Below are 23225 nucleotides of genomic sequence, written 5' to 3' on the forward strand. Positions count from 1 at the left end.
ACAAGCTAGACAGCGATTTATTTATTTTATTTATTTATTTTTAATTTGAGTAATTTATTATTATTTAAAAACTTGTGTATTCAGCTCAATCCATGAATTTGTTTTCCAAATGCAAAACGTTATTTGAAATCAAAATCATGTAAACATTCGAGCTTTTTAGGACAGACGCAAGTAGATACAAGGCAACCACAAGATACATTTTATCTACATTTATGAAAGCCCAATTTGAGCGTAATGTCAGTGTTCCTTTTGCGTTAATAAGTGCATTCGAGAAAAGGCGGGCTCAGCAGCGCAAGTCGACACTTGGAATGGGCGCCAAACATGCGGACATGCGGCCGGGAACAGGGAACGGGGCTGAAGGCGTGGCTGCATGCGCTGACAATGCCACGAAAGTGTTGTGTGTAGGCACACACTGTGTATGCGTATGCGTGTGTGTGCGTGTGTATGCAGTGTGCTATTATTAGCTATCTCGGGCTCGCCACATGTGTTGTTGCTAAAGGCATTGTAATGAGAAGAAAATAGTACTCCACTTGAGCAATGGCTCATATGGCAAGTTGAAGTTTGGCGCGCAATGTGCCACACCGACACACACAAGCACACGAACATACACACATATGAGCCCTGAGTGAGTTATGGTTTATTTTTATTTGTAATTCTTTTTTTGGTATGCATTTTCTAAAAAACCAGCAACCGTTCTCACACCCGCTGTCGCTCTTATTCAGATATTCATTCTCTGCCGCTCTCTCGGGGAGCAGCAGGAGCAGCAGTCGCAGCTCATATAAGACGCTGAATATGGCAACAATTTTGGACAGTCTGTGCCAGCAGCTCGGCGCGCGAGTACAAGAAACCAAAGATATATACCAGCAATAGATACCATGGGTGTCATTTACAAAATACTAAAACAGCATCGCCAGCAGCAGCAGCAACAGCAGCAGCAGCAGCAGCATCAGCGGCACCAGCAGATCATCAAAGTGGAGCTGAACACGGCGACCAAGTGCAAGGTGCAAGCGGCCATCAAGCAGCGCCAACTGCAGCGGCTGGAGGAGCAGCGGCAGGAGCAGCGGGTGCAGCAGGAGCACGATGATACACTTGCCGAGCAGCAGCTGCAGCAGCTCTGCCGTTTTCTCGCCGAGAATGCGGCACGCAAAAAGGTACGACTGCGGCTGCTCTATAAGCCAGAGGGAGCCGTTAGCTAATCAAAAATTTCTTTGTTACGTTCAGCGTCAGCGCCTCAAGCTGCAGTATGAATACAATCAGGGCGCGTATGCGGAGCAGCCTGCAGCGCACTCGCCGGCAACCACTCACGACATGGATCTGCTCATGGAGCAGCTGAGCACGTGCAGTGAAGACGCGGGCAAAGCAACGGCGATGGCGACGGCGACAGCGAAGGTACCGTCGGATGAGCCACGGGTTAGCATCTTGTTGAAGATCCGCCATCAGATCTTTGAGCGCAAGCGACAACGGCAGCGCCAACTGGCGGAGCTGGTGAAGCAGCGTTTGGTGGTTTGGCGACCATGGTAATCGGCCAACTATAGATTGCCCGCAGTTACTTGTAGGCAATGTTCACTGTATATTCCTCTGCCGTGTGATGTTCACGTTGCTCTTCCATTTTCTAATCACAAATTACTTTTATTAATTTTTTTTTAATTTTTTTGCTTAGTTAATAAATTTTTTTTTACTGTAAACAAAAAACGATTGGTTTGTTTATGCATATTGCAGATATGAAAAGTGCATGCGAATAAAAGAGAAATTTTTTTGAAGAATTGAATTAATTTATTAATCCTTTGCTTTGACGGCATCGGGTTTGTAAAGTTTTCGTTTGACATTTATATGGAATTTGAAATGTAATATTTGCTTATTTATGTTTATTTTTTTTTAGCATTTTCTTGAATTTTTAATGTATTTAATATTGAACATTGACACCAATTTAAACTGTTTAATTCACATGTAAATGGTTTATATGGCTGGTAAATGTTTATGAACTGTGTATTAAGCCTCAGGACGCAGCTCTCGCTGTCGCGCCTTCAGCATTTCTCTTGTGTATGTAGTTATTTAAATCTTTATTTAATATGTTTGCAATTTGCTTTCCATGCTTAATTATGCGTTTGCTGTCAAATGGCTGCATTCGAATTTTAAGTATTCACTTCCGTGCCTGCCTTGCATTGGGTTTTTATGTGTTTAAACTCATTTTGAGCCGCAACTTACACATATATATGTATATATATATTTAGATATTTTTATTTATTTTTTAATGTATATCTGTATAGTAATATATCTTCTTTCGTTTTTTGTTATTGAGCTGCGCTCGCCAAAAAAAAAAAAATTCGAATTCATAGTTTGCATATAATTCTTCGCATCAATATCTCATCTATGCTGCTGCCTAGTCGGAATATTATCTGACTTCACAATAAATACTGTTGTTAAGCATATTGTAGACATATATATGTATATATGGTTTCTTGTATAGTAGGTTCTGTTTTAGTTACTTGCACGTAGACAACATTTTGCACAGTTATTTTATAGGTACACACATTTATCTTGAAGTTTTCTACGAGTGCTGCAAGTGTTGGGGATTTCTAGCGTACATATGGTACCTTCATTAGTGAACTAATTAAAATTGTTGGTAAATCAAGTCTTACTAGAGATGGTCTATAACAGGATAGCTACTTATAAAGGATTCTCATCGCGAATCGTTTGATCGCCTGATCGCCTGATCGCCTGATTAGACCCCCTCACAATTAGTATGTAAATGCACTCAATGTGTTCGATTTCTATCAACTAGACATAAATATAACTTAATGTAATAGCATACAAATATTAAAATTAGTTTAACAATATATTATTTTGCAACAGTTTCGTCTGACGAAAGTTTTCAGTGTGCCACAAAAAATCGAAATCAGGAAATCCACTTGCACGCACTTAAATACTACAATCAATAGATACATATACGTATATATAAATATATTGTGTTTACTTGTGTTTGTAGTATATATAAATACACCAGTTTACATAAATATCATCGATAAATCGTTCTATGTTGATCAATTCTGTCTGTTCTGCTGTCATTGAAATGCATCTAAAACTAGACTATTCGTACATCTATATGGCCACATAGAAGTACATACACACACATATCGTTTATATTGTGTTTCATTATGAGGGGTAATTCATTATATCGATTTGAAACTGTGACACACAAAAATATGTAATATTATTTAAGTTTTTGTTTATGTTTATGTATTGAAATACTATGACGACCATTTAAATGCATATTGATACTTTATCGTCCGCTGCCTTTATTTTTTAGCTAAGCTCTTGCTTATGCTCTAAAAACTAAAGGGTCGCGAGCTCTATCATAATACTCTCTCATCTTTTCTGTTCGCCTCGCAAGAACTGACTTCCGTATGTTTATTTTTTCTGCTCATGCAGCTGCTCTAAGCTCTCTTCAGTTCCTCAGTTTATTCACCTTAACTCCAAAATTGTTCGTCTACTAATCGATCTTGCCATAACTGGTCAAGGCCGGACAGCCTCAGCTCAGTTGGCGATCAATGTCTAAATTCTTTTGCTTGCAATTTTATAACCTGTAATGAATATTCAATCTAAACATATATAAGATATATGCTATAGATATATGTAGTATGCATATTTGGTATATTTGCTTCAGTTTTCTAAAATGTTTTTTTCTAGCATAAACCTTGAACAACACCAATAATATTCGTATATAAGTAATAAATGCATGAATGCACATTAATATAGATAAGAGCCCCATCCTAAAATGAAAAAAAAAAAAACAAAAATCATAAGATATATTGAAATGGTCGAGTTGACTTGGGGCAATTACAAGCATAATTATTCCAGTGTCATCTGATCGATCAGATATATATCGTATACTGCAGTAAGGGGCTCTGAACACATCTCCTCATTGGCTCAATGTGGGTTTCTAGAAGTGTAGCTAGGTTTACGTATGTGGCAAATGTTGGGGGTATTCCGGCATTTAGAGTTACATATATATGGCGAAAAAGCACCGGAACTTATGTTCAATTCGAACACATTTAGCATTCTAAAAGGCAGTTCGGGATGGGGATCGATTTAGTTTGACTTGGAGATGGACGTAGGCATGGTTGTGGGCATGGTCGTGGGCGTTGGCGTGGCGACGGGCGTAGGAGGAGGCGTTAGCCTGGACTATATGCTGCTCGAACGTCCAATGCCAGATGTGGTGGTAATGTGATGATTACGCAAAGTCACCTTATCGAATCGTACCATTGGAACGCCCTTTATGGTCTGTGTCTGTGTGAAGGGGCGGGCAAACTGGATTACAAACAGCAGCAGTGGCCGTAGCTGGCGGACTAGCACTCACCTCATCCACCTGGTGGCACAGCTTGCTCTTCAGCCACGGCCACTTGATGGTGCGCATCAGAGTGTTGCGAAAGTCCTCACTGAACAGACAGTAAATATAGAACGTTATCGAATAGTTGATCAACTCCAGCAGATTGGCCAGCGCCCGAAACACCTGAAACGGAAAGCTGGGCAACACTTCCGATGCAATTGTCATATGTAGTATGGCCATGGGCGAGACGCAGAGTAGGAACAGAATCGATGTGCTGCCTAGCAGCAGAAACAGACGTCGCTCTTCCGCAAACTTACGAGGATCGTCGTCCTTCACATAGTTCGCCCTGGTTAGGACCATTTGGCGGCGCCGCTCGCAAGTGCGACGATAAACCAACATGATTCGCAAATTGAGGCCCGCTATCAAAACCGTCGGTATCAGCTTGAATATCACCTCCAGCATTATCTTGTACACCGAGTAGAAGATGGTGCGCTGATAGATGTTGTTGTCCCGCCGTAAGTACACGTAAACGTTGTTCGATGTCAGCATGCATTTGATCAGTTCGCCTCGGAAGATGCTCGGCAAGTAGATGATGAATGTTGCGAAACAGGTGAGAAAGACAACCACGCTGTGGCAAACAATCACAGTTAAACGGAGCTGTAAGTTAGCAATCTCATCTTCAATACTCACCCTGGTGGACCCATCACGGGTCGAGTAAATCCCGGATGACAGACGGACACATACCGCTCGATGGTCAGCACCAATAGCATCATCACACCAACGCCTGGAAGGTCAATGGACGGATTGGTAAGAGTTGTATATACAATATATTTGCTTTGCAGGTCTGTATACTCTGTTCACATATTGAGAGAGGGAGTATATTGGTGGTGTGAAATATTGTTTTTGCTTTCAATGGCTATCTGGATGCAGATATGCAATTAAAAAGTGGTTCACTCAATTACATTTTATTTTGAGCTTTGAAAATAAGTTTGAATGGATACAGGATATGAAAACCTTTCAACGATATTTATTTTAATTTCAGATTGTTTTTAAGTAAGTCAATTTTAATGACAGTAAGCCCTGATTAATTTTATATTTTATATACAAGGTATCTCCTAACGAGCATTCTCAAGTAGTCAGATATAATTTAATGTTTTAATATTTATGTATTTCCCTTTTATACTCCAGATATCAATGTTTACTGAGAACTCGAATAGTTGGGCGTATGTCTTACAACAAGCTGTTAAGTTCTTAGAAAGCTTTTGTGGTGCCAAGCTTTATCCACACTTACCCAAACAACCATTGCCAAGGAAAAGCTCCAAGTGTGCCGTATAGAATGCCGGTCCAAATTCCTCCCACTGTCCGCGATCCTTGTGCACCAACATGCGTATGCCAAAGGGTATGGCAAAGACAATGGCAAGCAGTGCGGCCGTGGAGTAGGCTAAGGAAAACGAGAAGTACAAAAAAAAGCGGGAAAATTTGTAAAGCTCACATTATAGCAGTTTTATGGCTGAGTTTATGGCATAATTATGGCGTCGCTTCCGACATGGCCGCGAACAGGAAGCTAACGAAACTGGAACCGGCACTAGACAAATCCCCCTACCTCAACCAGAATGAATGGCTCTGAGTTCCTGTTCCTTTTTGGTGGTCGGTTCTCTGTTTGCTTAATTTCGCGTTCCTTTTTCGGAATAAATAATTTTTCTGTTGTTGCTCGATGTTTTTGTTGTGATATGTAATTTCTACTTATTGCCGAATGCGAATGTGCGTGTGCGAGTGCGCGTGTATGTGTGTCCGAGTGTATGTGTGTGTGTGTGTTATTTATTGATTTACGACTTGTTTATGGCTCTATAATTACATTATTACTTTATATGTTTTGCTCGTGAGCGGCCACTTGACCCGCTCTTCTGATGCCACAAATTGTCGTGCCAACAAAGCTTAATGCTAGATATATGACTTCCTGCGATGCAAACACACAGCAATACACACACACACACATACATACACACACGCGCACACACGCACACACATATGATGTATTATGCTGTTCATCTAATTGGGTACATGCCGCATCAATATAAATGTCAGTTTTGTGTGCGCCAAGCTTGATAAGTGTCCATCACATGATGATTCGTTCATCAGCAGATGGGCCTAATTTATACAAATCTGTTCTATTGGCAGTCAACACAGGAGTTGTTTGTAGTGCAAACTAACTGACTAGAAGGCCGAAAGGATTGTCAGCTTGACAGTGAAGGTCAATTGATTGAGCATTCACTTGAGGCCAACAAAGAGCAAATATTCTATATGAAATACGGAATGCCACTCACATTAAGTTGTTGCTCTTCTTCTGGGAATGTTTTTTTAAATTGATGTATTTATTTCAGCAATTTATTTAAAACTTTGCACAAAATGTATAAAAGAGAGATATCCTGTTTAAAAATTGTCATATATTTATAAATTATTCAATAATTGAGTTTTTACATCTTTAGACGGGATGTAGATTTTCTTAAGGACATCACAACCACTTAATTTCGCTTGAATAGCTGTAGATCTTTTTTCTCGAATCATTAGTAAATAACATAAAAAAGAAGGCCCAAATTCAAGTGGCAGTAAACCAAGAATAGTTATTCGATTTGCTGAGCTGATGTTCAATGCGTAAAGTTGGGCATTTGCTGTGTCCTTTGAAAGTTGTACTCTAGTTTATTATAGAGCCGATAACTTTCCCCATCTATTCCCCTGTCAGTCATAAAGCATGGAAGCCCCTACAAAAAAAGAGCTTTCATAGCCCAAGTGCATAACTTTTGTTTTTCTAAACTGGCACCAAATACTGGCAGCGTGCTGTGCCTCTGATACACGTTACAGTATGAGCACACACACACCCGCACACACCCGCACACACATTGAAAGAAATACACATAAAGCAGTCAGACAAACAGTGGAAGGCATTGACCGACAAATGGCAACGGACCGCGTCGTAAAAAGGCTGCTGGCAGCAAAATATTTTTGTTATTTTAATAAAATGACTGCTCTGATTTCGGTCATTATTACTCAGAGGCCTTGGCAACCAGCTGTAAGCTTACAGTTCTGGGATAGTCCAGTTGTAAGTAGAACCAGTTTCAGGTTTGGCACTGCTGCAAGGCTATTCAACTTAATATTTACTGCCATGCCACTCGACTTGCCTGTTGAGATGAGACTGGTGATATTTCAAGCGGAGGGCCTCACTTTGCATTTATCCAGCCACCCAGCTACCCAGCTACACAGCTTACGAAAAGCCGTAAGTGGCAACCATCTAACATTTTCCATTTTCCAGTTACCAGCTATCACCTATCAGCTAGCAGTTGCCATCTCGCTTGTCGCATTCCGCCTCCCGCATCTCGTGTCTTCCGGCCGCCATTTGGCAAAGCTGGCAGGCAGGCAGGCAAAAGGCAATCAATTATGTTGCCATCGCATGCGTATTACATTTGAAGCATTTTACATTTTATACGCGTATTTGTGGAGCTGCTTTCTTTGAAGCTGAAGCTGGCAAATAATGTGAGTCCTTGCCCCAGTCCTTGCCACAGACACACAGCGCACACCGCATGACTGATTGCCGGCCGGAAGGCGGACTGAGGACTGCGGACTGCGGACTGCGTACTGCGGACTGCACAAGAATTGGCAACATGCTGCGCCGTTGACATATTTCATTTTTTGTCGGCCATCTCATTAATCAATTAAAAGGCCATAAAGCGAGCGAGCCTCCAATATACTTAGTTGGTTGCTTGCACGTACTTAACATCCTGTCCAATACATTTCGCCATTTTTTGCGCGTATTTCCTTTTTGGCGCAATGCTGGCCGGTGTCCCTCCTTTCGCCGGGGAGCTTAGCGGCTTTACATAAATTTCCGAAAGCCTAATCAAATAAGGTTCCCTAATGCCAGTTCCTACAAACATATACGCATATACATACGCATATTCGTTTGCCATAAGCCATTACAGCTACAGTTTGCCGTTGTCATTGTTGGGGCAGGGTCAAAGGTTATTTTCTTAAGTATTAGCAAGTGTGAATATATGCATGATAATAGGAAATTCATTGAAAAGATATGTTTTCTTATTTTTATACATTTACATGAATTTAAATCCCAATGCATCGATTCGAGAGGACTGAAGTGTGTCATAGTTAAACTACTCAGGTTCGAAAAATATTTGGAAAAAAGGTAAGCACTCAACATTGTATCTGCTTGTATCTGGAACATACCTTGGTCAAAGTACACCATAAAAAATACGAGCTATTATAGTTACATTCTAAAATTGGATTTAAATTAACTTGAATGGTTATTTGTATGGCCTTTCCGCATGAATGCACTATATAACATTAATATATGTACATATCCTAAAAGTCAGTGCTCAACTGAGATTAAAGTAAACAAATGTTGAGAATAAACAAAAATGTTCGTCTGCCAATTTAATGCAATTACAGTGAAGCTGCGTTGAGCACCGAAACCCTACGCTTCTGCAAACTTCAATTTAATGGCTGCTCTCTTAAAAAGTATATAAGTTGGTCCATAAGTGTTGCTAGAACAAACCCGGTGAAACTCCCGCCACCCACTGCCGCTTTTCGGCTGACCCGCCCATGCTCTAAGCAGGTCGTCAACTAGATTTGTTATGTGAACTGAACAGAGAAATTAAATTAAGTTGAAATTGTAAGGGGCAGAGCATTGAAGTTATGACTGAAGTTTTTTTAATGCCAATTACGGTTCTTGTTTAAAGATATTTAATATTTGGGCAAACCAACAAATTTTTGAGAAAATCCCTTTTTATAGAATTCAAAATATGAATTTAATTGGAATCATTGGGAATAACATTTAGGCCCACACTAAGAGGTCTAAGCGCCTTAGCTGGAATATATTTATACTAGCGTGCTTAGCCAGCTTTGCTCGCGCCAAGCTCTAAGCTTTAAACTTTTGGACACCACGTTCTCCATCCATATTCAGAAATTGTATGTACACTTTCGGTTACACATTTCAAAAATGCGAAACAGCCATATTTATAGAGCTGCCCATTAAAGTTGCACAGCATCATTTTGTATAAGACAAGAGCAGGTCTTGAATATAAGCTCGATGAAAAAAGCAGTATAAATAAGGATGCCCATCGAAGCTGGCTTGATTTTAAGCTGTGAAACGACCCGGTGCAGATGTTTTGACAGTGTGTGTCCCAGATCAGTAGATTACATAACTGCTTTAAGAATCATCAGCATAATTTAGAGCTTTACTATGGAAGTCATTGTTAATTATACATAAATCTTTACCAGAATTACAAGTATGTATATCCTTAGCATATGATTTTATTTTCATCAACATTGAACCTATTTAGTTTATATATTTACTATATGAAGAACACTTTGCAAGGGAATAACAACAAATCCTATTTTTATGCACACACCAATTTCATTAAATCAAAAACTCCGTATGCTTGACTGTGCAGGGTTTGCGGAAAAGTCAATCGTTGTATTGAAAACTTTTTGTTTTTGCAGTTATTTTAACCAAAGTCAACAGTTCTTTATTTGATTATGATGAACAAACTCTGGCCAAGGTTGAAAAATTCGGACTGCGGAAGCATATTGCTTTCCATAGGTTCTATGTTGCTAGAAAATGAACAAGTGATTTAAAAATGAACTAAGGGTTTCTACTTAAGATTTTCTAGTTGACGATTTTATTTATGAAAAGTTTTGGTTTTATCAAACTCGTTCATTTGCTGTTTCATAGTGTAGTGGCCCCTTATTATTATTATCATTAAATTCTTGTTGGTATTATTATTATCATTAATTTGGAGGGGATGCTAATTCTTCAAGTGTATTTTATGTTATTTCTGGCACACTGTAAATGTTTTTGTTTTTATTCTTTTCTTCATGGTAGCGATTTAGTGAGAAAATGTAATTCCGATGCATACAATTTGAGTGTGGAATTTGGAGGCGCTTTAAGTGAATGAAATACTTTCAACACACTAAAATTGGCAATTATTCAGTTAAGTGGCCATTTGCAGACAGTCAATGAAATTGAATTTCTTCGTAATGACGTAACAGAAGAAGAAGAAAAGAAAGAAAGGTTTCAAATGTTTGGGCAAGAAGCAGGCGGCGGCTGACTTACCTCGCATGTAGATGTAGGCGGTGCCGCGCATATTGCGACGGGTGAGGACAATTAGGTTGAGCACATTGCCAATGATGCCCAGGGCGCAGATGATGGGCAACATGAGGCCGTAGCAGTATTCGCGTAGAGATTCGGTGCGCGGATCCTCCACGTCCTGCGATAAACAGAGGGAAAGGATGGCAGACATTTGAGCGACAGCGCAACCAATAAAAAGTAATAATAATAATAAAAATAATAGTAAACAAAATCGCCATGGCTCATAAATCATGCAGCACTCCCTCTCGCTCTAGCACCCACTCCTCCACTGACACTTTGTCTCCCTCCCGCCCGCTGCTGCTCAGTCGGATGGGCTGCTACAGATAAAAATTCAATAGTCAACTTGACACTTTTATTTGCGACTTGTTATGCTCACGCACCCACACGCCCATGCGGACACACTAGTTATATGCTACACACTAGAGTGCTGGCTTTTTCTCTATCACACTGTCTATCTAAATATCTCCCTCTCTCTCGCTCCCTTTGTCTCTGTCATGCTCTCTCTCTCTCTCTCTCTCTCTCTCTCTCTCTCTCTCTGTTTTAACACGTGCCCCACTGAGTGGGTTGGCTTTTTCGCATTGTAAATATGTTTTGCATGCTTTTTTAGCATGTTTGCTTTTGCTTTTTGTTAAGTTTTTTATTGTTGATGCTGCTGCTGCTGCTGCTGACGTTGTTGTTGTTGTTTTACTATGGTTTTTGTGCCTTACGCCGAGATAGACAGGCACCACCAGTTCACTTGAGTTCGCCTTTTCTGCAGCCTTGAGCGAAAGTTGCACACAAAGCACCTTTTGAACGGCAGCAGCAGCAACACCCGCAGCACCAACACCAGCAGCAACAGCAACAGCAGCAACATCACTCGCAGCAGCAACAGCAGCAGCAACGGCAGCAGCGGCTTGTGTGCAAACTTTTTGCACGTGCTGTGCTATGAAATGAGTTATTTCGCTTTTGCCTTGAATAGGACTTTCGTCCTGGCTGCCACCCAGCCCGTACCCCATTCCCCGTTCCTATCGTTTAATAAGCTGTGTTAGAAAAAGAGGAAGAAAAAACAACAGCAACCACATTATGAGTGTGCCGCTGAAAAGTAGGCAACAGCTCTACTGCAGCTGTTCGCAGCAGGTGCCTTCCCCTGACATAACTGATTGTAGCTCAAAGAACAGATTGAAATGAAGCTGCTAATATGACATGATTTTCAAGAAAACTCAGTCATAGTTTATGGGAGAAAAACCCGAGAGATTTACTGGTATGCAGCTGCCACATATTGCTGCAGGAACGTTCCTTATATATAATATAAATTCATATCAAACCACAAGCAACAGGCTTGTCATTTTTAATAAAATTCTCTTCTTTGTGTACAAATAGTAATTTAATAGCAATAAAAGCAAGAGGTAAACAACATAGGCATCTGCTGTGAGCAGCTGCTTTTGATTTTAGCTCAAAGAACAGATTGAAATGCAGCTGCCAACGTGACATGCCTTTAAAGTAAACTCAGTTATAGTTTATGGGAAAATTGTGTGATTCACTGGAATACAACTACCACGTATTGCGGTATAAACGTTCCCTACATAAAACTTGTGATGTTTAATAAAAGCCTGTTAGTATATAATATGTGTTTGTGTGTACAAAATGCAATTTAATAGATATATTTGCAATAGGTACACAAAATACTTCTTACACTCAAGTTTTTGCTAATATCTAGCTGATGGGCCTGGTAGTTGAATAACTTTTGCAAGTAATAGAAAAAATAGAGTAAGCTACTAAGCACGTTATACAACACTGGTCTGCTCTAATTTATGTAAAGGCTTAAAGATATTTAACAAAATAAAAGAACAATAAATGCATGTTGTGAAAATATTGTCAAAAAAAACAAAAAGTGAACACAATAAACAGAACTCAATCAGTTGAAATTGGAAAAGTTAAACGGAAAATAACATAAGCTTGTGACGTTGTACAGCATTGTTTCTTTAATTAAACAACACTTTGACTTTAAATTAATAAGTCCACCCTGCGTTAACTGTACATCCAATTTAATACGCTTTTTTTTTGCTGCCGCATACCTTACAATAAAGGTGAACAATGAAAATTGTGCGCCCAAGCACTGACAATAATATTTTGCTGTCGTTTGGTTTGATTTGATTTTATTATTATGCTAATCTAAGTACATCTCGTGTTACACACTGAGAGCATTGCAAACATATTTCTCTAAGATTTTCCACTTACCGCATATAAGTCGTCTCGCAAGTCGTTGGCATAAATGTGGGTCGAATTGGCGGTGGTGCCCAGGACGAGGTCATTGCTGCTGGTGAGATTCGCGCCCCAGATGAATGAGCAATAGGCGGGATCCTCTTCGGTGTTGTATAGTCTTGTTATCATAGTTTTGCTCTGACGGATGCCAATGATTGTTGTTGCGTGTGTGGGCCTTCAAGGATCCGCAATGAGATTCTAGTTTCATTTGTGTAAGTAAAGAAAGCGAACAAAGGCGACAGAGTCAAAGAAATTGCGTGTAAAAATAGCTGGCGGGACGAGCTCATGAATGAATGCGGGCCCTTTACCATGTCGAAGCCATGTAATTTAAATGGCAAGCCGTAGACGACGACGGCAACAGCAACAACCACAACGACAACGACATCGACACCGACGGTGTGCGAATGAGATGGAGTAAGGAACGAGAATCACAACAGCGAGAAAGAGAGAAAGAGAGAGAGAGAGAGAGAGAGAGAGAGGGTCAAGACTAGCGGAAACGGAAGCGTTCACTTTGCAATAAAAACAAAGCGCTCTCTAAAAGCTGAAAGAGGCTAGGAAGCTGTCTGGAACCAGATAGGAGCCTGATACCTATGGAGCCTAAGCCCGCCCAATGCCCCAAGGCGTAACAATTGGGGCTTTGATTGCCATTGGTACGAACAAATCATCGAAAAATTGAAAATCAACTGTCAGCCCAGAGATATAAAAATAAAATGCTGGAAATAATTGCGGGCTGTAAATATGTTCAAAGTGTATAAAACCTATCTAGGGAACCCGCTCCTTAACAATGCCTAAAACGGTCGCTTGGGGCTTGCGAGCCGAAGCAGTTCACATCGAATCTCAGCGAAAAATGTTTGCGTCATTTGAGTCAGCTAAGCGGAAATATTTCTTTATGGGCATAAACAGAAATAAAACTATTATAGTACAATTTGAAATGCTGATTACTTTGTGCTACGATTTCTCTTACATAATATTCTGTGTCATTGGCTTGGATTAAATAAGCTGTATTCATGCTGTTCACCAAATTATTAAATAAGAAATAACTAAATGTGCTCTAAGCGGGCATGCCCTACTGGGATTTACCTCGCAATCAGCGCCGAACTGCTGTACTTGTGTACTTGTGCTAAAGTTGCACAGCCCATGCCTATTGCAACTATATTCTTGTATAACTTTGGTATTTTTATTTGTCTGAACTTTAAGAAGGGGAATATATGAATATATATATTTGGCGGCCTAAAGTACTCAAAAATGATATTTTATTAAATTTTATAGCAAACAGGGGAAGTCATCCAATCGTGTGACTCGTTCGTACAAGTTCCAAGACGTGGATCAAATATGAAAGAAATCTATTTATCGATTTCGCAGAATCGAGGCAAGTTGCGCGGGCAATAAGGGTATCCAAAAGGGCATTGAAGTTTTTAAGATCTAATGGTCAATGGGCAGACAATAAGATAAACAGGCAGACCAAGAATATTTGTATATTATATGGTCCAAAAAAGCGCCATCTACGGAACCTGTGACATACAGTTGCACAAAACCAATATACCCTTTTTCATTTTCAATGGTTTCCGCGTGTAATAGTATATATATATACATATGTTATATAGGAAGTAATCCCCGAATTGTCCCCTTGAAAAGGATTACATACATGGTAGCACTGACAAACTAAAGCGATTGTTTGCAGTTGTCGATGAGGTGTTGTTAAGTTGACAAGAGGACATCGTTGACAAGCGGATGAGAACACAAAACGCAGTTTAACTTCTTGTAAACCAAACGTAAGCCTTATAAGGCTCAAGGATGAACGGTCCTGTTCATACTATTATGTGCAAATGCGAAAAATGTTTTTAAATTGAAATGGAAATGCGTGTAATGAGAACATTTGATTAGTATATATGTGGGATGGAAATCAATATGATACATACTTTATAGCTGATAGAGCTCACCTCTGGTCTGGACTGCCCTCTGCGGCGATTAATCTGATCTGGGCTCAAACGATCAGTTAATTGTTGCCACAGCTGGAAGCGGGAACAAGGTGTAAGCACTTTTACACCCCTCTGTGAGGATCTCTAGCGGTCCTTAATGCCAACTTCTGTGTTTGATTGAAAGTTTCTTAGTATTTGAAGCGCTCGAGCGGATGTCGAGGCAGTTTCCGTTGCTGTTGAAGTTGCTGCTGCTGTTGCTGCTGCTGCTGCTGCTGACACATGTTGCATGTTGTTCACACGCTGCTATGGACACTCTGCAATGATAGCATTAAATGTTATGCGCTTAGTACAGAGTCCCAGCAAACTTCATTTTGTTGCCCCTGCTTGACAAGTATTTTATTTATGTATTTTATTGTGCAAGAGGAAGCCCGCAAAGTACACCAACACCCGGCGTTTGATCTTGGCAAAGTGAGCTTGGAGTAGGGGTTAAGGACCCACCTTACGTATCATACAAACGACGCCGTCGACGTCGCACGTAGTAGCCGAGGCCCTGGCAACAGGTGTGTTTTATATTCACGCGTCACTGAAAGTCAACACGCGCCTGCCACACCCACCGCCCGCCGTCCACAGTCCATATGCACACCCACACACAGATGGAGCTTCACACAGCAGCAACAACACACTAAGCGCTAAAATCAACGCTGACAGCTACAGAGTTTCGCATAAGATATTTGATAAATTGCCCAACCAGAAGCCGGTGACGGCAGCTAGCCAGGCAATAAGGACGAACGCCTTTAAATATAGCGGGCAAGGACCTCCTGAACAAATATGAAATATGCGCGAGTGCTCAGTACCTCGAGCTATAAAATGATGGCCAATAGATGAGTTTTCTTACAACTTTACCAAGCAATAAACGTGCTTATGCTTAAAGGTGCTTGGCTACAATTGACTCTGTAAAATGTTGGTTTAAATTCAACTTAAGTAGCTTCTTGATATTACTAGGTAGTGAATCTTCGAGTATTTTGTCAGACAAGTGAGTGTATGTATTTGCAATAATCGAAATATTATTCAGCATGGCCCGCATTTGAAATAGCACTTGGTTTGCCTTGCAGTAAAAGTGCGGCGGTTATTTTAGGACCAAGCTTTTTGAATAATACAATTTTGGGTACAAGAGTATTTCTCCATCGCAAAGTACAAAAGGTTAGGCAAAGACTTAATGTACATTCCAATGTCATGCCATGTTTTGCAAGACAAGAAAACGATTTGAGGTTAAACTTCAGAGAGGCTAAGAAATATCCCCGTAAGCTTCCATCTATTTATTCTAATATTTACCTATTTTTTATTATTTTTTTATGCTCTCTCCCTATTTTGTATTTTATTTAATATATATTTATTTTTCACTTTGCCTTACTTCATTTTAGTTTATAATAATATTTTTTTTACTTCTTTTGACACTCGGCTTGTTAACTATATATAAAAAAATATAATTTGCGGTAATCATTTAAGCGTAATTTCTAGGAATATCTTATTGCACATCGCAGTTCGCTTAGCTGCACGCGCGCATAAGTATGCAACACTTTGTGCTATTTGCATGTGGCACACATCACGCATACGCAGTGTGTTACGCTGAAGTGCAAATCTCCTGCTGCCGTCGGGGGAGATCGAATGACACAAAACATGACACAAACTTAATTTCCCCAAGGCAACCATAAAAGCTATTCCCTCTCCAGCTAACTGGCTGACTGACTGGCTGACTAGCTGACTAGTTGACTGACTGACTGACTGACTGGCGGACTGTGGGGAAGAGTGAATGAATCGCGACTTAGCAACACTGTTGGCACTTCAAAGGTGCGACAAATGGCTGACTAGCAGCTTGGCAGACTATTCGAATACCTTGGACACGGAGTCTACGCTGTCGCACGCATCGACGGGTCAGCTTTGTGGAATATTACAAGCAAGCTGTCATATTGCATTGCTGGCTGGGAAGGATGTCGCAATGGTTTTGCCAGCGATTATCATAATAATTCGCCAGCCAGGATACTCGACACACACGAATGATTTGTGCGGGTTGCGGGTGGGCTCGGACCTCTGGTGCTGTGACCGGGCAAGGCCAGGTGATGTGCGTGCAGGGTGGGCAAGGGGGGAGCAGAGGTCGCTCTTTAGTTAGTGTAGGCGTTGCCGTAGCTTGTTAGTTTTGGGCATTTTGGACTCTGTTTGCTGAGCACTTACAGTTATTGCGGTCTAGTTTCGGGCCAAAAGTTTTCATTTGGTAAATAAATAAGGTTCTGTAAAAAGCACAAAACCACCTACCGCCGCCAGCCCGTGCCTTTCCCACCTTCCGCTTTGTCTGCCATGCTTGTGCACTTTTTCGTATTTTCAATACTATAGAGTATAACTAGGGTATATCTGAAAGACTGAAAGCGACGTGCTTGAGTATAATTATGACCTGTATATATTTCAGAACACATCGTTTTGACGTACTTTGAACAAGAGCCCGCGGAATCGTTCTATTATTTTTTATACAGTTCAGATAGTTTGTTTGAGAAAGAGTGTCTATTGTTTATTAGCATGCAAATTTGGTTGTCGTTTGTTCTATATGTATATATGTACATTGGGGTCTGTCTGTTTTTTCGGGGTTGTTTCATTTTTTTTTGGGGCCTCTGTTTAACCAAAAACAGTTTGTCATTTATGAAAACACACTTACACACACCCACCCACACATACGCACACACACACACATGAGTGTGCAATGTATGACGATGATTTTCGCTGTTAAGCTGGGGCATATGAGGCTATTGCCAATACCCGATATAATGACCGCAGACACAGTGAGAATCTAAACAAACGCTTAGTAAACCCTCTGAAGACTCCATTTCGCTTAATTTTAGCCAGCTAAGTGTACCCTTCTGTCGCCCTCTCACTCTCACTGCGTGTCGCTTTTTCTCTATGTTTGTATATAATATATTTAACATATATATATAGATATATATATATATGTATTTCGCTCCACGCTGGCATGATTAATGCCTTTGTTTGTGTTTCCCGCATCGCTTCTTGGTGTGTGTTTTGCTTCATTTTTTTTCTTCCTGTTTGTTGGGCCTGCCAACCGAATGATATGTTTAACAAAAAAGTTTAACGCAAATTAAGTCAAACTGGCAGCGCTTAACGATGTGCGACATAGATGAATATCTGTGTGAATGTGGCTGCGTGTGTGGTGTACAAGTGTGTGTGTGTGTGAGAGAGAGTGTATGTGTGCTTAGTCGTGTGTCCTGTCCGGGACAACCCACAGTGCCTGCAGTTTTGCCTGACAGCGGGTAGATGGCCAATGTCCCCTAAATTGTAGAGCTGGCTTTAATTTACACACAAAACGAGCTTCGTTCAAGGGACAGCACACAGGACAAAGGACCAGAGGAAATGGAATATTGTAGAACATTCCCACGCTGGCAGAGCGCAAATTAAGTTTGTAAGAAATCCACATATCAAAAAGGAAATCAACTCAAGACGTCAACAAATAAAAAAAATAAACCTTGACTTTAAGGCGACAACACACTGCGCTCTGCTGAATCGAAGTTTATTGTACTCTGTGCCCCATAAAGTTAAACGAATCTAAAATTGTATTTAATTGTGTTTTTTGTTTTATGTATTTTTAATCAACAACAGCCGCGTTCAACTGGCATGGAAATCGCAAGTTTGATTGAAATTTTGAATACTCAGTAGAACACAATCGCAGTTCGCCTTTCACTCCCTAGAATATACCATATTCCTAATCAGAACGTAGATCTAATTGGGCATGGCGAGAAATGTCATTTGTCTGTATGAGCCTGTCCTTTCGTTTTAATCTGCAAATTATATAATGATCACGTATTCTGGTATATTTTTCCAAGAAGCACCAAAGACCCTGTGCGATCGCAGTGTACAATGGGTAAATTAGATGGAAAACTGAAATGTGTGAAAAAAGAGGCTCTTACTTGAACTAATGAAGCTCTAGAAACAGGGCTGCAAGCCCAAAATCGAACTGTCGGCTATTTGGTTCACGGTTGAATCTAACTTCCTGCCTTGAGGTTCCGTTTGTGACTTTGGGCATGAGATGAATATGTTTAATTGTTTCTAAAAAATTATTTAATACAATCGCATCTTGAAACCAAAAAATCATCATTAGAATAGATTCTATCTCTATTGAAATAGACTCTATTGTTGTTGGAACTACGTCCATTACACTCTCTGTCTTTATGTATGAAAAAACAAGTGAGCCTAACTATAATGAAATTTCAGTATTCGAATTTTGTACAGACTAATATTGTTCTACTGCAAATGCGCAATTATCAATGTGTCTCGGAAAATTATGCTGTCAATATTTGCATTGAACTCAGCTGTGTGAACCTACGCGTACTTCACGTAATAAAACGTTGTACAGATATTATTCCTGTTTGACATCCTGCCAAATGGGAGAACTGTTGCCACACACTGTTCATTTTGCGCGTCATTGGCATATGTATTTGTGTGTGTGTTTGTGTGTGTGCGTGTGTGTGCCCGGGTGTGTGAGCGAGTGTCTGCTTGCCAGACCATTAAGTTTTTAATTTCTATGCTGCCTGTACGAGGCGTCAACGAGTCGAGGGTTCAAGGCGTGACTCTGACTGCCAGACTGCAGCTTTTTGGACCGTAAGACAAATATATACATATATACTTATATAGATATATATATATGCCATATATATTATTTTTATATATTGTATGTATGTATGCAACAACTACAGCAAATTCGTTGTTTTCTTTTAATTACGCAATCGTTTTAATATTAATTTTCTTAGGTGTGGCAACCAATTAAGCTTTTAATTAAAATTTAAAAACAAAAAACAAAAAAAGCGTGCCAAAAAGGAAAAATAAAAAGATGTCGAGGAAGATGCATACTCGCAGGCGCCTGCGAATTGGTAAAGTTGCCGCCAACGTCTTCGAATAAAAAAAGACCCAAGTAAAAATATTTGAAAAAAAAAACTACGATGAAAACTTGCCGCAAAACTTTTGCTCGCAAGGACGAGCAAAACTGCTGAGTAGCTATTTCTGATAATGGGCGAGTTTTTAATCGAAGACTTATCGCAAAGTCATCAGAAAAGTCGTTCAGGGTCGCGCGGTTTCATTGTGGCACGTGACACGCGTGACACGCGTGCAACGCCAGCCATGCCCTGCCCTGCCCTGCCCGATTAATTCTCAATTGAAATTTACATTTGTATGCACAGCAGCGTTAGCTACAACAACGCCAGCCACAATAACATCAACCACAAAGACAGCCATAAATTGGGTTGACCCGTTGACGTTGTCGCTGGGCAGTTATCAAAATATCTTGCGAGCGACTTCTTCGGTCGTGCCGCCAGAATAAGCATTCAAAGTGTCCATTGTGACTTTTTAGGCTTTCTAATATCCTTCTTGAGGGCATGAGAGTCTTGACACGAAGTTTGTAACGCCTAATATGGGACATAAAGTATATAAGTATATTCTTGTTCAGTATCTTTGGCCGACTCGAGGTAGGCATGTCATCCGTAAGTTTCTATGGAATCTAGTACTTTGGCAATACGTGTCAATTCATTTTGCTCATCAATATATTTTCAAGTTATATCAGTTACGTGCTGCACTATTCTTTATACATGTGCGCAAATCCTAATCAAATCGGACTACTATATTGCATTGAAGCAATCGGTCGGATATAAAGGCACTTCTATGCCGCATGCCTTACAAGGGTATTTAATCTTCGGAGTGCCGAATTTAGCCGCAGCTTCTATTTTTTCTTTCAGGTCCATCGCGCCAGGCACTAATGGACCTTGAATGCCACTGTGGCTGCTTGCTTTCAAATCTTAACAGTCATCAGTCAAGTGACATCCTTTTAAGGATTAACCTGCATTGTGGCACTGCAGTGGCACTCGGCAAGCTATTTTGGTACATTCATAAGAGCAGCCAAGTGGTGCAGGATGGGAATAATTAGCAGCTTATGACATGTGTGCTTATTATGCTTAAAAGCAATTTAACCTCGCAAGAATTGTTGCCAAGAGTGCATTGTATTTAGCTTCAGCTCAGCGCAATGGCTTTTACTAATTGAATCAAAAATAAGTGCACCACTTAAAACTGGGTAAGGATGCGATTTTCAAGGCAGGGTATGACTATTCAAGCTAATTGCCATAGAAAAATAAGCTCGGACTTAAAATGAACTGCTGTCAGACTGTTCTCAGAAAAGTGAGTCTAGATCTTGATTTTAACATTGGTTTGTGGACATCGAGGATAAATCGGATAGTTATAAATAAATTTGATGTTTACAAGCTCCCCTACTTTCCAAATGACGGACAGGCGAACAGACATTGTAGTCAAATTGTCTACTTTTGACAACTGCATTTATTCGCACGACCTTATGAAGAAAATAAGAAAAAAAAAAATAAAATAAAATGACGAATGGAAGATTTCTGTTTGTATTAAAGCTTAATTCTATTCAAGTACCATTTTTTATTGGGCGTATAAAATGTCGTCTATCCATCTACTCGATATGTACATTATAATTTGTAGTCTTTGAAAATGCGAATAGCTTATACTTTTATTACGGGTCAACAATGTGCACCTACTTACTAACCGACACACACACACACACACAGCCACACATGAATTTTGTTGTATCTGTGTTCAATTTAGTTGGCTCCGCTCGTAAATGACAATAATTGGCCTTGGCTTGATGAAAGTTTCTCCGTTGCAGAGTGCAATAAGAGAACTTGGCCAATTGCTATCAGTGGCAGCAAATAAGCAGCTCGATGGTTTAAATGAAAAGCGAGAAAGGGAACGAGACAGAGACAGAGATAGAGCAAAAGTGAGACAGAGCGAGGGACAGAGTCTAAGGCAAAATTAGCTTTCATTCGTTTCAGTTCTGCTTCTTGTTCTCATATAGTTTGTTGTTTGGGGTCCAACTAGCAGTTGCCATTGCCATTGCCATTGGCAACGTGACTTTTCTTTACGCTGGCTTCTGCTGTTTTTACGGGGACAACTGCAACAGTGGCATCAGCAGTAGCATCAGCTGCCTGCCATTGTTAGATTGTTGGCCTGTTGGCTTGTTGGTGCCATGCCAAAACGCATAACTTGTAATAACGCGCTGACCCCGACGCCTGCACACAACCACACACACAACCACACACACAACCACACACACAACCACACACACACAATCGCACACGCACACAACAACACATGCTAACATGCAGATGCACTTAGGAGTCAAGCGGCGTTAGGAGCTTGTTGGGGAGAGCTCGAACAAAATGCCGTTGAAAGTGCACTCGAAATCGCAATGGAAAATGAAAATGGAAATGGAAATGGAATGTCAACTTACCACACGGCGTGCAACGGGAGCAGCGACTTTAACGGAATTATGAACACGTTGGCTGCTTCTAAATTGTTGTTGCTGTTGTTCTTGTTATTGCTGGAATGGGGCACTTTCTCAACAGACAAAAACAAACAAAACAAAAATCAGAAAAAAAAAATGTTTCTACAACAATTTAGTTGTTGTTTTCTTGCTTTTTGTACATGATTAAGTTTTTGGCAGTAATTTTCGTTGCGTTCGTTGTTAAATGTTTGTGGCTTAAAGTTTATTGTGGCAGTGGACGTTCCTTAGTTGGCAGTCCGTCGGTGGGATGCTGGCAATTCTATGAGCTGTCTGTTTGCTGAGCTAATTATTATTATATTTTATTTTGCCCAGCACAGCTGTCTATTAAAAATACATAAATTTGCACTTAAGTCGTGGCACTGTAACTTATGCAGTAACACGCGCGAGCACACACACACACAGACACACACACACGCACGCACACACGCATACACACATGAAAGCGACACTTTCGAAATGCCAGCCAAGCTCGGTCGGTTGCATTTCCGTTGCCTACTTTTAAGCGCGCAAAGTAATTCTTTTTGTGCGCCTAGCGCTCGCTGCCAATTTGAAATGCACAACACGTAACTACACACGCACACACAATTGCGCACAGACACACGCGCGCACGTACACGCTTACATCCACACACACACACACACACTCAATATGCTTGATATTTGCCACAGAAATGTCGCAGAATAATGAATGTTAAAAAAAACATCTTTTTTGTAATATGCACATCTGCATGTTCATGCACTTCTGTTTTATTCACTCTAACTTTTTGCACGGTCGCTCGCGCTGCCAATCAAAAGTCATTCACTTTGCTGCCAGCCTTCAGTATTTATCAGCAACAAGCAAGAAATATGTATTTATAAAAAAAAAGCCAAAAAAAAAAACAAAACGTTTTGATTATTATTTTTTTTTTCTTTGAGATTCTCCTGATGCTGCTGACCGTTGTCCATTCAAAGTTTAAAACTGCCAGCCAAAAAGCTGCTCTGCTGTTCTCTCTTGCTCCTGAATTTGCTGCTGTTACTGCTGCTGCACGCCCAAGCCGTTCGGTTGCTCGCTGGCAACTGAGTCGAAGGCTGACTGGGACGTGCCTCTTATCAAGTGGTGGGCGGCATGCGTGCGGGATATTTTTACTGTCACTGTTATCTGAAATTTCCCTGCTGTAATGCCGCTGTTAACTGAAAG

The 23225-nt window shown here is 40.4% G+C and overlaps 2 protein-coding genes across 5 annotated transcripts; one reads left to right on the forward strand and one right to left on the reverse strand.

Annotated features, from left to right (window-relative positions):
• The first annotated feature begins 598 nt into the window (after positions 1 to 598).
• LOC115768705 (serum response factor homolog A) lies at positions 599 to 1670 on the forward strand. 2 transcript variants are annotated; one of them, XM_030713393.1, is made up of 3 exons: positions 599 to 625; positions 723 to 1151; positions 1222 to 1670. In XM_030713393.1, exons 2-3 carry the CDS (start codon positions 876 to 878, stop codon positions 1519 to 1521), a joined length of 576 nt encoding a protein of 191 aa, XP_030569253.1. In that variant the 5' UTR covers positions 599 to 625; positions 723 to 875; the 3' UTR covers positions 1522 to 1670. The 2 variants fall into 2 exon arrangements, with proteins under 2 accessions (XP_030569253.1, XP_030569254.1); XM_030713394.1 differs by lacking the exon at positions 599 to 625 and having other exon boundaries at positions 718 to 1151.
• A 650-nt stretch (positions 1671 to 2320) lies between these two features.
• LOC115768710 (probable G-protein coupled receptor B0563.6) lies at positions 2321 to 22818 on the reverse strand. 3 transcript variants are annotated; one of them, XM_030713403.1, is made up of 7 exons: positions 21996 to 22818; positions 14663 to 14955; positions 12699 to 12920; positions 10446 to 10599; positions 5619 to 5768; positions 5018 to 5111; positions 4171 to 4955 (listed from the first exon to the last, which is right to left on the reverse strand). In XM_030713403.1, the coding sequence occupies exons 3-7, from the start codon at positions 12849 to 12851 to the stop codon at positions 4247 to 4249; spliced, it is 1260 nt and encodes a 419-aa protein (XP_030569263.1). In that variant the 5' UTR covers positions 12852 to 12920; positions 14663 to 14955; positions 21996 to 22818; the 3' UTR covers positions 4171 to 4246. The 3 variants fall into 3 exon arrangements, with proteins under 3 accessions (XP_030569264.1, XP_030569263.1, XP_030569262.1); XM_030713404.1 differs by lacking the exons at positions 14663 to 14955; positions 21996 to 22818 and having other exon boundaries at positions 2321 to 4287; positions 4358 to 4955; positions 12699 to 13603; XM_030713402.1 differs by lacking the exons at positions 14663 to 14955; positions 21996 to 22818 and having other exon boundaries at positions 12699 to 13603.
• Positions 22819 to 23225: the final 407 nt, after the last annotated feature.

Source organism: Drosophila novamexicana, unplaced genomic scaffold (genome assembly GCF_003285875.2).
Source record: "Drosophila novamexicana strain 15010-1031.04,08,12 unplaced genomic scaffold, DnovRS2.1 tig00001959-arrow-arrow-pilon, whole genome shotgun sequence".
Taxonomy (NCBI): Eukaryota; Metazoa; Arthropoda; class Insecta; order Diptera; family Drosophilidae; genus Drosophila; species Drosophila novamexicana.